The sequence below is a fragment of the Capra hircus genome, chromosome 16 (assembly GCF_001704415.2).
Source record: "Capra hircus breed San Clemente chromosome 16, ASM170441v1, whole genome shotgun sequence".
Classification (NCBI taxonomy): Eukaryota; Metazoa; Chordata; class Mammalia; order Artiodactyla; family Bovidae; genus Capra; species Capra hircus.
The window spans coordinates 26963519-26979517 of NC_030823.1; the positions used below are offsets into that span (position 1 = coordinate 26963519).

At 39.3% G+C, this 15999-nt stretch overlaps 1 protein-coding gene across 1 annotated transcript in view; it reads left to right on the forward strand.

The window, feature by feature from the left end:
• DNAH14 (dynein axonemal heavy chain 14) overlaps positions 1 to 15999 on the forward strand; it is a 398456-nt gene that overhangs the window by 363518 nt on the left and 18939 nt on the right. Inside the window, exons 78-80 of the mRNA XM_018059938.1 lie at positions 6709 to 6906; positions 12665 to 12855; positions 15391 to 15551. Coding sequence (XP_017915427.1) covers positions 6709 to 6906; positions 12665 to 12855; positions 15391 to 15551 — 550 coding nt within the window. The remainder of the gene's footprint in view (positions 1 to 6708; positions 6907 to 12664; positions 12856 to 15390; positions 15552 to 15999) is intronic.

Sequence of the window (15999 nt, forward strand, 5' to 3'; positions counted from 1 at the left end):
CTCAACTAATTGAAGTTGTATACACACACCGTGATTCTTGAACTTAAAAAAAAGTTAGATGATTAGTTAGAGGGAGATGAATTGAAGGAAAAAATGGTCATGGTTGGAACTTGAGTTAATGGCTAGGAAAAACAAATAGAAGGAATAACTCAGAGCATAGGAAGAAAGTTGCAATAAGATGGAAATCATAAGGCACAAATGAAGAAGGCGTTTAAAGGGAACACTTAAAAATATGCAAATGATATGAATTCCTGAGGAGAAAACCAAGTAGAGAGAAAAAAAGAAAACAGCTGTTTTATTGTCTCTGAACTGATGAAAGATTTGAGTTTACAGATTGAAAATCCTTACTAATACAGGCAGAGTTGTCATAAAGACATATTTGAGCATAAGCTAGAAAATTTCTGAACTCCAAGCTTCAGAGACAAGTTATAAAAGCACAGTGATGACACTTAGACTTGTCATCTACCATCACTGGCTGGAATAAAGTGGAATGACATCTAGAGAATCTGGGAGACTAAGACTGCCTGCCAAGAATCTTATTTCCAGACAAAATATCATTCACTCTGTCAAAGTAAAGAAAGATATTTGCATATAAGCCAGGATTTAGATAATACATAACTCGTGTTCTCTATCTGTGGAAAATGCTTAAGATCTACCCTATGTACAAATATATCAAAACAAAGACCCAAAATAAAGGAAAATGAAAAGAAATTGAAACTGTGGTGAACAGTATATTGTTAAACCTTACAGTAGATTATTAAATCTAAATAGATAATAATAAACAGTTGAGGGTGAGTAGTCTAAGTGCTAAATATAGATTACTTAAGAGGAAAAGTCATACAAGAAAAATTCCCTTAATAGTTTTAAGCTGAGTTTTAGTAAGAGTACTAAACTATAGTTTACTAAACTTTATAGAGTACTAAGTGGCACCCTACTCTGGTACTCTTGCCTGGAAAATCCCATGGATGGAGGAGCCTGGTGGGCTGCAGTCCATGGGGTCGCGAAGAGTCGGACACGACTGAGCGACTTCACTTTCACTTTTCACTTTCATGCATTGGAGAAGGACATAGCAACCCACTCCAGTATTCTTGCCTGGAGAATCCCAGGGATGGGGGAGCCTGGTGGGCTGCCATCTATGGGGTCGCACAGAGTCAGACACGACTGAAGCGACTTAGCAGCAGCAGCAAGCTGTAGTAAGAGTACTAAGGTATCTCAACAAAGCCTAGGAATTGGAGTGGAGGGAAACATGTACATGAAGAGTGAAGGAGGAAAGTGAAAAACTTCCAAAGTGTTTATGTGAGGAAAGGAAAGAGGAGAGGAGGGAAGTATAAGTTTTCTAAATGTTTCACCTTATTGCTAGCTTTACCATTAGAGAATGCAAAGGAAAAAATAAGGAGATGGAAAACTTGGGTAGGAAAATAATTGACATCTCTTCATTTGAAAAATTTTAATATGAATTCAAGGAAAGGAAAGGTAACCTGTAATGGAAATGGTATAATGTTTAAATTAATGAAGATCAAAAGGCAAATAAATAACAATTTGATCAACCTATTAAAATGAGGGAGGGAGTGAAACAACAAAGTAAACTAACAATGTAAAGTAATACAAAGGGAATATCAGGTTTTACATTAAATGTAAATGGATTGCAATCTTTCATTAAAGAGGCAAAATTATTACACTGGGTTACAAAACAAAACTCAACTTTGCAGAGTTTATATGAAAAACCCTTACATCAGTGAAAAAGCTTGAAACTACCAAGAAAACAAAAACAGCAAAAAACAGGAATGGTAACATTAATATCAGTCAAGATGGATTTTAAGCTGAAAAAGCACCAAGTAGTAGAGAGAGAAACAGTTTATGAAGATATAACAGTCATGAAAACTTAACTTTTACAGTGCTTTCTCTCAGACGTGGTTTTAAGTACTTTATGAATTAACTGAAATCTTACAGCATTCCTAAAAACAAGGTAGTATGATCCTTAGTTTACAGTTAAAGTTCAGAGAGGTTTGGCAATTTGCCTAATGAGTGAGCAGAACAGGCATGACTCGGTTACAGGTGGTCTAGCTTCAGAGCTTGTGCTCTCAGCTGTTTCATTATGTGGTGTCTTTATTTATCACAATTGGTACATTGTAGCACATATACACATGCATGTATGTCTATATAGACACGTGTATCTGTACATATGCATTATATAAATGTATATGCATATGTGATCATTGTGGAAATTTCAAAAAACTCACAATTAGATCTAATAAGCAAAAATAAGACAGAGAAGATAGTACAATTAACAAACTTGATTAACAGATGTAAATAGAACCTAACATCTTTCCAACAGACAGTTCATATTTTTTCATATAGCTAAGGAACTGTTAGAAAACTTAATCATAAACATGGCCACAAAGAAAAATATTTAATGATTTTATGGGTCATGTTCTCCAGTCATAATCTAATAAACTATAAACGTTTGATCCAAGAAATCTTAACAAGTTGTAAAATAAGAAACACAGCTCTACATAAGAATATTAAAAGGGAAGATAAAGAGAATATTAAAGAGAAGTCATAAAATATCTCAAACATAATAGAAATTTATACTACTTTATACCAAAAAAAAAAAAAGAAATGGTGCTTACCTGGTGGGCCAGTGGTTAAGACTCTGCCTTCCAATGCAGGGTGTGTGGGTTTGATCCCTGGCCCAGGAAATAAGATTCCATATGCTGTGGGGTACAGCCAAAAATTGGGGGCTTCCCTGGTGGCTCAGATAGTAAAGAATCTCCCTGCAATGCAGGAGACCCAGGTTCGATCCCTGGGTCAGGAAGATTCCCTGGAGAAGGACATGGCAACCCACTCCAGTATTCTTGCCTGGAGAATTCTATGGACAGAGGGGCCTGGCAGGCTACAGTCTATGGGTTTGCAAAGAGTCAGACACGACTGAGCCTATAACACCACCATACCAAAAATAACGTGAGAGACGAAAGCTATGCTCAAAAAAAAAAAAAACTAACCCAAATATTCATTATTAAAGAAGAAATGCAAGAAATAAATATTCATCTTAAGAAATTAGAAAAAATAAAAATTAAATATAGTTTTTAATATTAATGAAATAACACAAAATATAGAAAGGAAAAATAAATTTTAAAACTTGTTTTTGATGAAACTAATAAAGTTTGGAAATCTAGATGAAACCAATGATTTCCCAGAAAAATATGAACTTTCTAGGTTCAGGATTGGGAACTCATGTACACCCGTGGCTGATTCATGTCAATGTATGGCAAAACCAATACAGTATTGTAAAGCAAAATAAAGTAAAAATAAAATTTAAAAAAAAAATTAAAGGAAAAAAAAAGAAATGGAAATGTTGACTAGACAAATTGCCATAAGAAATTGCAAATAATACCAGAATGAAATGGTTTTACAACTTATTTCACTCTGAATTTTAAAAAACAGCTATATTAATATTATTTAAACTATTCCAAAACAGAAAAAGATGGCAATCTCCCCAATTCATTCTATGAAATCAACATAATTTTAATATGAATACCTAGTAAGGATAATATGGAAAAGTACTATAGGCTAATTTCACTTAGGACTTCATATAAAAATTATATATTAAACTTAATAGGTTTCAGCAATGAAGCAAAGAATGATATACTATGCTCAAGTAGGGTTTATTCCAAGAATGTAAAAAATGGCTCAGTATTTGAAAATCTATAATCTCAGTTTAAATGATCAGATCAATAGATATAGAAAAGGCTTTATTATAAATCCAGGTACCATTCCTAAAAAGAACTCTTATAGGATTCAAAGCAATAGCTTAAATATGAAAAAGACTACCAAAAACCTAAAGCAAATATTATTCTAAATAGCCAAACACTGAAATTGTTTCAAAGAAAATCAGGAATCTGACATGGATCCCTTTTATCACCATTGTCATTCAACATTGCCTTAAAAGTTCTAGTAAATGCAATAAGATAAGATAATTCATATTAATGCTGTAAAAGAGAAGCAAAAAAAAAAAAGAAAAAAAACTACCTTTTGTTGATGATATAATTGTATATCTAGAAAATCTGAGAGACTAGTTTAAAAAAAAGACCTGTTAGAAGTAATGAGAGAATTCAATGAAGTGGCTCAATAAAAACATAAATATATGAAAGCCGATAACTTTTCCCTAGCAATAAACACCTAGACATGGAAGCATAGTACATTCACAGTAGTGACAAATTTTTTTTTTAATATTCAGGAACAAATTTAATAAAAACTCTATGCATCCTAAATAATTAACACTGTAAATCAGGAAGTAAAAAAGAATAACATTTGCTGAGAGCTTAAAATGTTCTGATTACTTTATCAGTTCAGTTCAGTTCAGTTCAATCGCTCAGCCGCTCTTTGCGACCCCATGAATCGCAGCACGCCAGGCCTCCCTGTCCATCACCAACTCTGGGAGTTCACCCAGATTCACGTTCATCTAGTCGGTGATGCCATCCAGCCATCTCATCCTCTGTCGTCCTCTTCTTCTCCTGCCCCCAATCCCTCCCAGCATCAAAGTCTTTTCCAATGAGTCAACTCTGCATGAGGTGGCCAAAGTACTGGAGTTTCAGCTTATATGAATTATTTAATTCTCATAACAACCTTATGAAGTAAGTACACTAATTATCCTCATTTTAAAGATAAGGAATGAAGGCTCAGAACACTTAAAAGACTCTCCAAAGTTACACAGTTCTTGCAGTCTGATGCCACATTGTTTTCAATCCTGCCTTCTCTCTGCTATAGGAAGACTTCCCATATCATAAACTACCAATTCTTCCAAAATTACATATCACATTTAATGTCAATCCAATTAGAACCCTATTAGGAAGATTCTGGAATTGGTAAAGTTTACATAGACACACTGAAGAAGAAACTGGAAATATACAAAAAATTAAAATACTGCAAGAATCTCCCTTCACCAGATATCAAAACATATTTTAAAAAATCCACTATACTAAATCCAATATTGTTTGGCATAAGTAGACAACAAATCAGTGAGACATAATGGAGAATACAGAAATAGATCTGAGTTTATATGAAATTTTAATATTGACATAGAAAATATTTTAACTCAATAATGAGGAATTTTTTTTTTTTTTTAAGTAAAAGATACTGGTTATACTGGCCATCCAGCTGGAAGAAAATTGGTTTGGCCCTTAATCTTATACTGTACACAAATATAAATTTCAGAATGGAGTAAACTTTAAATGTATAGTAAAACAATAAAAATCTTTAAAAATAAGTTTGGGAGAGTACATGTACTATTGTGGAGTTAGGGATAACTTAGCTAAAATTCAAAACCCAGAACCATAAAAGACAAGATACGCATGTGTGATTATAAAAACTTCTATATGGAAAACGGCAACAAAATAAAGTCAATAGACAAATCACAGATTTAGGATAATATCTGCAATGCAAATATCTTACAGAGTTAATGTCTATAATATACAAAGAGCTCTCACATTTTAACAAGAAAAAGACAATCCAAAGGAAAAATAGCTAACGTACAGAAAATCAAATCTTGACCAATAGACATAAAAAAAGATTCTGAAAATAACTAGTAGCAAGTGAACTACAAATTAACAGCGAAGTACAAAAAAATTGCCTGGGGCAACCTCTCCTAGTGGAGGAAGGGACGAAAGAACAGTGGAAGAATGAGAGAACAGTGGCAACTGTTAGTGGAAACATGAATTGTTGCAGCCACTGAACAACAGTAGCCAAGACATGTTGGTTGGTCAGTTGCAGGATGGTGTATATAAAGATAGGAATACAGGGAAAAAAAAAAAAAAGGATGAGAGGAAAGGAGAGATGAAGGATAGTTGAAGGACTGAGGGAGGATAGAAAGGGAGAGAGAGAGGAGGGCAGGTCAAAAGGGAAGAAGAAGGAATGAAATCAGTTTATGTGCATATAGTTTCATAGGGGGCTTCCCTTGTGGCTCAGATGGTAAAGAATCTGCCTGCAAAGCAGACGACCTGGGTTCAGTTTCCCCTAGAGAAGGGAATGGCTACCCACTCCAGTATTCTTGCCTGGAGAAGCCCATGGACAGAGGAGCCTGGCGAGCCCGTCCATGGGGTCAAAAAGTGTCGGTAAGCGTAGCTCAAGACATTGTTAACAATGATGGCCTCATGGCAGGGGCTCTGAAGGCTAGAGTAGGGGGTAGGAGAAAATTTACATTCCCTTGTTTATCCTTTTGTATCTTCTGAATTCAGTGTGTTCTTGTGCATGCTTAGCTGCTTCAGTCGTGTCTGACTCTACAACCCTGTGGATTACAGCCTGCCAGGCTCCTCTGTCCATGGGGATTCTCCAGGCAAGAATGCTGGAGTGGGTTGTCATGCCCTCCTCCAGGGGATCTTCCTGACCCAGAGATCGAACCTGCATCTCTTAATGTCTACCTGCTTTGCCAGGCGGGTTCTTTACCACTAGTGCTACCTGGGAAGCCCTCTGAATTCAGTACTACGTGTTTGTTTTGTCTATTCAAAAAATAATAATATTAATCAGTTAAGTAATTCAAAGTTTGTTCAACAACAATGAGTAAAATATATAGCCTAATATTTTTATTCTTTTTTCCACGTATTTTTAAAGAGAAAATATATGCAGCTGTTTGAGTTGTTGATTTTCTGTTAAACCATGAAAACAACCTGAAAACATGTGCTTAAATAATGAAAACTAGTGCATTTTCTACAGGTTGCCATAAAGGTGCTGGAAAATTTCCTGAGTGCTCAGTCCAGTATTCCTTGGCAGACACTGCGCTACCTGATTGGGGAGGTGGTTTACGGTGGCTGGGTGACTGACACCTGGGACAGGCGATGTTTAAACACCCTTCTCTACAAATTTTGTAATCCTGAAGTTCTAAAAGATGACTTCAGTTTCTCTACTGATGAGGTAAGAAAAGGATTTATTTTCTTAACATTTTGATTATGTTTAACTAAGGATTGCTCCATTATTTAAAATCTATATTAAAATAAATGTTAACATTCACTTTTCTCACTTTCTTTTTCTGTATTTATTTATGGCTGCACTGGATCTTCATTGCTGCATACAAGCTTTTCTCTGGTTGCTGCAAGTAGAGGCTATTCACTAGCTGCAGTGTGTGGGCCTCTCACTGCAGCAGCTTCTCTTGTTGCAGAACTCAGGTTCTAACTGCAAAGGCTGAGCAGTTATGGCACTCAGGCTTAGCTGCCCCACGACATGTGGAATTTTCCTGGACCAGAGATTAAATTCATGTCCCCTGCATTGGCAGGCATGTCTTCAACCACTGGACCACCAGAGAAGCCCTTAACATTCACTTTTAATGGTGTTTTTCAACTTTCAGTGTGGCTTCCCAGGTGTCACAGTGATAAAGAACCCACCAGCCAATGCAGGAGATGCAAGATACAGGGGTTAGATCCCTGAGTCAGGAAGATACACTGGAGGAAGAAACAGCAACCCACTCCAGTATTCTTGCCTGGGAAATCCCATGGTCAGAGGAACCTGACAGGCCACAGTCCGTGGGGTTGCAAAGAGTCGGACACGACAGAGCACGCGCACACACACACGTAACCTTTAGTATTACAAAAGTAAATGACCATCACTCTATTAATTACCATTTTATCTACCTATCTGTACTCTAAAGACCCTCCACAGATGACCTGGATATGACCTCTGTCTCTGCTTCCCCTCCTCCCACCAGGCCCACACCCTCTTTACCATGATCACCCAGATGACATTATCTTCCTTCTCATCTTCCTGGGAATTCCCTGGTGGTCCAGTGGTTAGGACTCTGCACTTTCACTGCTGAGGGAGGCAGGTTCAGTCCCTGGTAGGGGAACCTGCAAACCGTGGCATGCCCTTCCCCGCCACTAAAAAAAAATTATCTTTTTCATCTTCCATTCACTTCCCCTACACAAATTGCCAGCCATCACAGTGATGCCAAGTCCTCCCTCCCAACTCTCAGGCCAGAGGTCTGTAGGATTTTTGCTCTGCTAGCAACCATCCACCAAGGGCACAACCTGGAATCTACGCTATTAAATGCAGCATTATGCTGGCCAGTAAATGAAAAGAATGATAAATGGCTCATGCCCTCTGGGAACCTAGAGTATAAAATACAAAGGACAAGGAAGCAGAAGTAAGTTAAGCTGTGCTGGTCTGATCCACCCTTGTCGACTGATGTCTTTTTCTCATTTAATGCTCAAAACAACTATGCGAAATAGATGTTATCCCCAGTTGCAGATGAGGAAACTGGGGTTCTCAGGGTGCAGCCACATACAGTAAAGAGAGCTGAGATTCAAGGAGTCTACCCCAAGCACTGAAGAAGACGAAACTCCGCGTCATCCCTTGTCCTCTCTCTGTTTAGTGTTTAACTTCCATCCAGGCCTCCATCTTTGTGGAGCAAGAGTCTCCAGTTTACACACAGCAGTTGTGCCCTGGCAGATGATTGCTAACGGAGGGAAAAATCCTCCAGATCTCTGGTTTGAGAGTGTGGAAAGAGGACTTGACATGAATGTGACGGGTCAGATTTTGCATAAGGGAGATGATGGAAGGTGAGAAGGAAGACGACACAATCTGTTAAGGCAGGAAAAGCTATGAGTTGTTTTTTAGATTTCCATTAAGAGAAAAAAAAAACTTTTAAATAATGCTCTAGTTGTTTAGAGTCTAAATTCAACCCTTAAGATAAAATTATCCTTGAAAGTTTTTTAAGTTGCAAAAAAGTACAGTGGGCATAGTTTTGTATAGAGACTGTTACTTAAGTATGCTCAAGAGAATATGAAACATAGTAACATAGAAGTATATAATTCCATTGGCAGAATTCTATCAGACTACCGAATAGGATTCTAACATCATAAATTCAATTATTTAGTTGCTTTAAATGCTGCAATTTTATGACAGTTTTGTCAGAAAAACTTGCCAGCTCTTCCTATTCCTTGTCATAATCTTAGTTTCTGCAGATAATTTTTTATTAATGTCTCTGTTAGTTGATGTTTCTCTGTGCTTGTGTTCAGTCACTCAGTCACATCTGACTCTTAGTGACCCCATGGACTATAGCCCACCAGACTCTTTTTTCCATGGAATTTTCCAGGCAAGACTACTAGAATGGGCTGCCATTTCCTTCTCCAGAGGATCTTCCTGATCCAAGGATCGAACCTGAGATTCCTGTGTCTCCTGCATTGGCAGGTGGATTCTTTACCACTGCACCGCCTGGGAAGCCCCGATGTCTCCCTGTGGCCCTCATTAATTGGTCAATGTTTTCCTTGAAGCTATCAAGAAAGCCATTACTACCCACTTTCCTGGCCATGTGAACAATGCATTTCTCTTCTTTGTCAGTGGTCAGTTACTCCGTTTTGTTTTTTTCCTCTCTTTAACACTTAAGGCCTAGGACCAGACCTGACACAAAATGTTTATTCTGTATAGTGTTCTATTGGTCAAGCAGCCACAGAATCAGATTGATAGGAGCGTTAAATAATTTGAGGCAATGTTTTTAAACTTTCAAAATCCTTGGCCGCAAATGTTTTACTATCTTTCCAGATACCAAATGTTCTCACTCCCTCTCAGACCCCTGAAAGTTCTCATTCCATTACAGTGTTAAGGTCAAGGATCTTGAGCAGATGAGACTCTGTGGGTGCAGTTCCTGTGGTGTAACTCCCTAAGTCGTTCCCCTTCATATGAAGATCTTTTAATTAAAAGACACCTGGCAGTCTGTATGGTAGGGTGCATGGCGACCTCCTCCAAGAGGATTTATGCCAACACTCCGAGCCTCCCAGCACTGCTGCTGCCCGTGCCCCTGACCCCACGGCAGGCCACTGTTGACCCACACCTCCACAGGAGACTCCCAGACACTCACAGTTCCTCATCACCGGATGAAGCCTGAAGCATCTCACCTGTCACAAAGCCAAAGTCCTCTAGAGAGTCCTCTCGCCGTTGCCAGCTCTTCATTTGCGACACACAACCAGACTACCCAAAACAGAGATCATACAGAAAGCGTGCCGTCCCAACCTCAGAGAAGTCAGTCTCCAGCCAGCTCTGGCCCTCAGGAAAATCCACTACTTTATAAAATCATGAGCAGGGAAAAGCCTTTCCCTGTGAGGTCTGATGACAAAGAATGTCCAGCACAGTGAATGGTACACTGGAAAATACAGTCTTCAGGGCAGTGGAAGAGGCGTTATTGAAGAAAAACAGGGCCCACTGAAGGAGAACACCACCAACAGGACAGAGTCCTATGTGTTGGTGGTGTTTTATGGGAACAAACTCTACAATGTGAAAATATACTTGCTGGAGAGGAATCAGCAGTTTGCCCTAGGGATAGGACTCAGAGGAGATGAAAAGTTTGACTCGGTGGAAGCCATCATCGAACACTACAAGTGTTTTGCTATTAAACTCATTGATGGGAAAGATAAAACTGGGGTCCACAGGTAGCAGTGTTACTTGACTCAGCCCTTCCCTCTCAACAGACACTTCTCACCTATGTAGCCTGGTCTTTGGTCTTTGTTTCATCTTCAGATCAGTGGATCCAATGCCTCTATCAGTTTTTCCCTTTATTTCAAAAGATTATTCTCTATAGCTTCTTTGATTTTGTAGAAAAAAACATGGAAACTGGAAAATCAGTCATGGTTTTGAAAGCTCACACCACAGAAGAAATATGCATACTATGCAAAAAAAAAAAGTGGCTTTTACAAAATAAAAACTTAAAGACATTTGATCTATGCTCAATGGCTACCATTTACATCACAGGCAATGATGGGAGAGGCATAGGACTGTGTCTTCCCTGCAGAGAGGGGGAAACGGAAGACACACAGCAGTCACTAGTCCACAGAAATTCTGAAACCCCAGTGGGTAAATGCTGCATTTCCTTGATTAGGACTCAGTCTTATTTCCTGCAAGGATTCAGAAGCTCTTGCCTCCCTCCACTGGGATCTTGGTTCCACCCTCGGAGTTAGACTTCCAGTTCCATAGAAAGTAGCCCTTGTTAACAGCTAAATAGTTTTCCCACATGCTTCCTGTCTGTAGTTGTACAGGAGCCTGAAGCCCACTCTCCATGTTTCACTGCCTCTGTCCCTTTTGGTCCACGCTGATATAATTCACTTTTAACACCATGCATCTCCTATGAATCAGTTTATAATCTAATAAACAAAAGCTGCACTAGCACATATCCTTGGAGCAGTGTAGCTGCACTGTTCTGGCTCGAGGTTACTCATAAGGTGACAGTCAAGGTACCATCTGGGGCTGCAGTCATGAACGCTTAACAGAGGCCGGAGGATCTGCTCCCAAACTCATTCACAAGTTCATGGGTTGGCCATCGGTCAACTCATCTTCCATCATTTGGGAGCACTGGGGCCACTTGATGGTCCTCAAACATGACAACTGGCATCCCCAGAGTGAGTTAACCAAGAAGCTGCAGTGTCTTTTAAGACCTGGTCTCCAAAGTCTCACTCTAGAGAGAAATGGGGAGATATTGGTCACAGGGTTCAAACTTTCAGTTCTAAGATAAATAGGCTCTAAGGATCTAATGTGTAGCATGATAACTATAGTTAATAATACTGTATTGTAAACTAGAAATATGCTAGATAACAGATGCTAAGCAACATCACGACAACAACAACAAAAAAATAACTATATGGGTGTGATAGATGTGTTCATTAATTTGATTGTGATCATTATTTCACAACTTACATTTGTATCAAATTATCACATTATATACCTTAAATATATATAACTTTATTTTTCCATTATACCTCAGTAAAGGTGGTGGGGAGTAGGGGTAGAGAGAAGGTGGAATAATATATATGTTATGAGCTGAAATTTTTTTAATAAAATTTTATTTTAAAGCTTAAAAAAAAAAAGTCCCATTCCATCCCTTCCACTTTATTTATGTTTGACAGAAGCAGTCACTTAGTCCAAGCTCCAGTTGAGAAAAGGAGAATTAGACTTCATCTTTTGGAGGGTTGAATATTGAAGAATTTGACATATTTTTAACCAGCACAGCCACGTTTATCATTATGACTTAATAGGTTTCTTAAAACATATTTTTTCTTAATTAGTTGTAACCTTGGATCAGACAAAGGAATAACTGCTTACCTTACAGAGCCTTTATCCAATCAGTACTTGGTTATAACTTGTCAACTGGGAAATATACCTGGCAAACAGGAAGAAAAAGCTTTTCATTTCCCTATTAAATAACTTTTTAACTCACTTGGTTTTTTGTTTTTTGCTTATTTTAACTGGAAGTGTGTCCCTTTTGACCATCTTCCCCAGTTTTGCCCACCCCACCCCACCCCCTGCCGACTCCCTTAGTCTCTTCAGTTATTCTTAAGATCGTGCTCACATGTCTTCCATAGGCTTTACCAAAGTAAAATGACTTCTTAATTCTTGAGTGCATCCATTATCGGTGGCTGTAGGTCACTGAGGCAATGGGTAGTCAGAATCACCCTCCTTTCTTTTTTCCTTTCTCTTTTTCCGATGAGAAAGTTATATGTGTCTGTCATGAAACTGCACTTCATAATATAGCCCAAGTGCAACTTTTGACAGAAGTATCTAGAGTATACCATCAACAAATAAGCATAAAATAATGTATAAAATTTCATGGGGAAATATCACCTTCATACATTGCCAAAAGTAAATGTTTCAGTAAGTAAAAACTAACCAGCGTTTAAATTTTCACATATATTAGCCGCTGCCAAAATCTGGAAGCATGAAGGACTACATACACGCTATCCAGTCTTTGCCTGACGACGACCCTCCTGAGCTCCTAGAATTACACCCTGAGGCCACAAGGGGTTTCAGGGAGATCCAGGCCCAGAAGTTCATTGATAATCTCATTGGCATGCAGCCAAGATTTACCATCACCAACCTCATATTCAGGTAAGAACTCACTAGGAAGAAATATTAGTTGTAAACTATTAAATATCCATTTGAAGATATACAATATATTACTTACAGAAAAATACAGACAAAAAACACAGAAACTAAATTCTCCAAATGACAGAGAAGCAAGTCTACATACACAGGAGCACACCCACACATATAATTACCAAGCCTGTAGTAGGTTCAAGATAATCTTCATTGAATGAGTGAATTGTACCTGGTATTTTTTAACTCAATCTGTATAAATATGAAACGTTATATTTACTTCTATAGGACCTAGACATACGTGTGTGTGTGTGTGTTTCTGTGTGTGCTCAGTCACCCAGTACTGTCCGACTCTTTGGGGCCCCATGGACTGCAGCCTGCCAGACTGCTCTGTCCATAGAATTTTCCAGGCAAGAATATTGGAGTGGGTTTCCATTACCTATTCCAGGGCATCTTCCCAATCCACGGATCAAACCCCTTTTGTGTCTGGCGGATTCCTTGGCAGGCAGATTCCTTACCCCTAGGGCCACCTGAGAAGCTCACATTTTTATCTATCTACCTAGAAAAGCTCTGAACCCACTGGAATCCTGCATTCTCTTAGTCTTTCTGTCTCTTTAGACAACACGACTCATGTTAAAATGACATCTGGGGACGTCGGTGGTGGTCCAGTGGTTAAGACTTCACTTTCCAATGCAGGGGATACGGGTTCAATCCCTGGTCAAAGAGCTAAGACCCCACATGCCTCATGGCCAAAAAACCAGAATATAAAGCAGAAGCAATATTGTAGCAAATTCAATAAGGATTTCTTTTAATGGTCCATATATTTTTTTAAAAAAATTTTTAATGACATCTCATTGGATTTGGCTATGACTTTAGCTATTCATATCCGTCAAGATCAAATCTACTGACACAAAATAAGATCATTGGATACTCATTTCACTGACAAAGCGAACATATATTAACTATCTGTGACACAGAAGGAAAGCTGACATTTAGAGATAGAAGACTATGCAATTGGAACTCCTTCAGTAAGTCCCCGGAATATCAGGTTGAATTTCCTGCAGGCCCTACACGTCTAAGGATTAATTCTGCACTTTTCTTTTTTTAATGAGGTTGACAACAACCCCTGCTTTTTTAGGGGGTGGGGGCACCACGCAGCACGCAGGGATCTTAGTTACCCACCAGGGGTGGAACCTGTGCCCCTCCCTCTCCCTGCAGTGGAAGCAGCATAGTCTTAACCACTGGACCACCAGGGAAGCCCAATTCTGCTCTTTCAGCGTTCAGTAAATACACCAGTAAGAGATGAGATGATTATAAGGGAGTGCTTTTAATAAGCAGACCAAATATGTGTATTAATATCCCTTTGGTCATGTGGAGAGGCTACGATTATTGCAGTTAGGCCACCTTTGCTAAAAAGTTTACTAGAAACTTGTTTGTGGGACTTGACTAGAAAGATCTCTCACATTCAAGGTAATTCTTCAGTGGTAAGCAAATCCTTCACTTAGAATATGAGTTTGATTTTTTTTTAATCTTTTGATCCTTCAACCATTTGGATGAGTTCCACTGAATAATCCTACTCTAATGTCAAAAACAAAGCATAATGACAAAGCTAGGAAAACGTCAGCTCATGCAAGTTGTAAACTGTCTCAGAAGCAGCTCTTGTTGTTTTTGTTGTTGTTCAATTGCTCAGTCGTGTCCAATTCTTTGCAACCCCACGGACTGCAGCACTCCAGGCTTCCCTGTCCTTCACTATCTCCCAGAGTTTGCTCAAACTCATGTCCATTAAGTTGACAATGGCATCCAACCATCTCATCCTCTGCACTGTTAAGCTAAATACACAGCTTATCACCAGATTATCACTTACTTCGAAGGACCATATTCATTCAACTGTGTGAAACCTGGAATGTTTGCTGGAAAACCAGTATATATACAGTTACACTAGCATATAGAGTAACAGAGTGATGGAACTCAAAAGAGGTGTACCCCATTCCCTCTTCATCCACTGTACAGAGAGGTCCTATCATCTCCCTGAACCCTGATTTCTGCATCTGTAAAAGGATTCCAAAGACCTCCTTTGTCTTCGGTGTTTGTATGGCCTTACTCCTACCAGGCCTATACACATGCTGTTCTCCTGTCGCCACCACTGAGTGTGTTACCAGGAAGCCCTGTGTATGAACACAGAGGAATCTGACATGCAGTTGAGTAACCTATCAAGCTGCTGAAGCATCCTCTGTCTGGTTGCCTCCTTGTTTGCATCCCAGTCTTGGTACTTGTTTCATGCAGATGCATTCAGATGAATACTTTTCAAAGAAACCTTAAGAAAACTTTAAAAATATGAATCTCCCTTGCAAATGTCTGAAGTGCATTGGGCAGTTTTCTCACCTGTAAAGTGAAATGAACTCCATGGTCTCTGTAAGTCTCCGTGGTCTCCATATCACAGTTCTGTGGTTCTGTGAATTTGTGTTTACCTTCAGATGGGGCCTACATAGAGGGCCCTCCTAGATTAGACAAGCCTGTATCTCCTTTTTTCTTTTGATTTCCTTGCAGTCGTGAGAAGAGCAAGGATGAGCTGGTGATGGCAATGTTATCGGACATGCTAACGCGGCTGCCACTGTCTGTAGAGAAAGAAGAATGGGCTGGAACTCCAAGCACACTGAAGTACATCATGTTAAGCCCCATCTGGGAGTCTTTTCATAAAGATCCCAAAGGTAAGCCTGGGACATGACCTTCCTCCCCTCAGGCCGGCCTCCTCAGGAAAGGACTCCGGCATCAGGAGGACAAAAGTTATTAACAAAGTGGAAAGGCCAATGTGAGATGGAAAACTAACTCCATAATGCCCTCGTCTCTCTCCAAGCTGAGTGATGGGGAACAGAAGAGAAAATGATGGGGACAGGGGTAGACAGGGGGAAGGTCCATGACCCCAAGACAAAAGTAAAGGAGTAATAACGATGTAGAAAACCAGAAAGGAGCAAGTCTGCTTGAGAGAGTCTACAGAGCTTTCAAGTCTCTGTCCTTTTTGCTTCTCTGCCTGGCGGAACAGCATTTTGGGCAGGGAGATTAAGGTGGGCTCTCTGACCCTCTCCAAGCTGGGAGACTTCTGCACTCTGAGGAGCAAAGGGGATGGGGGGACGGCAGATCCAGAGGAGACAGAGCAAT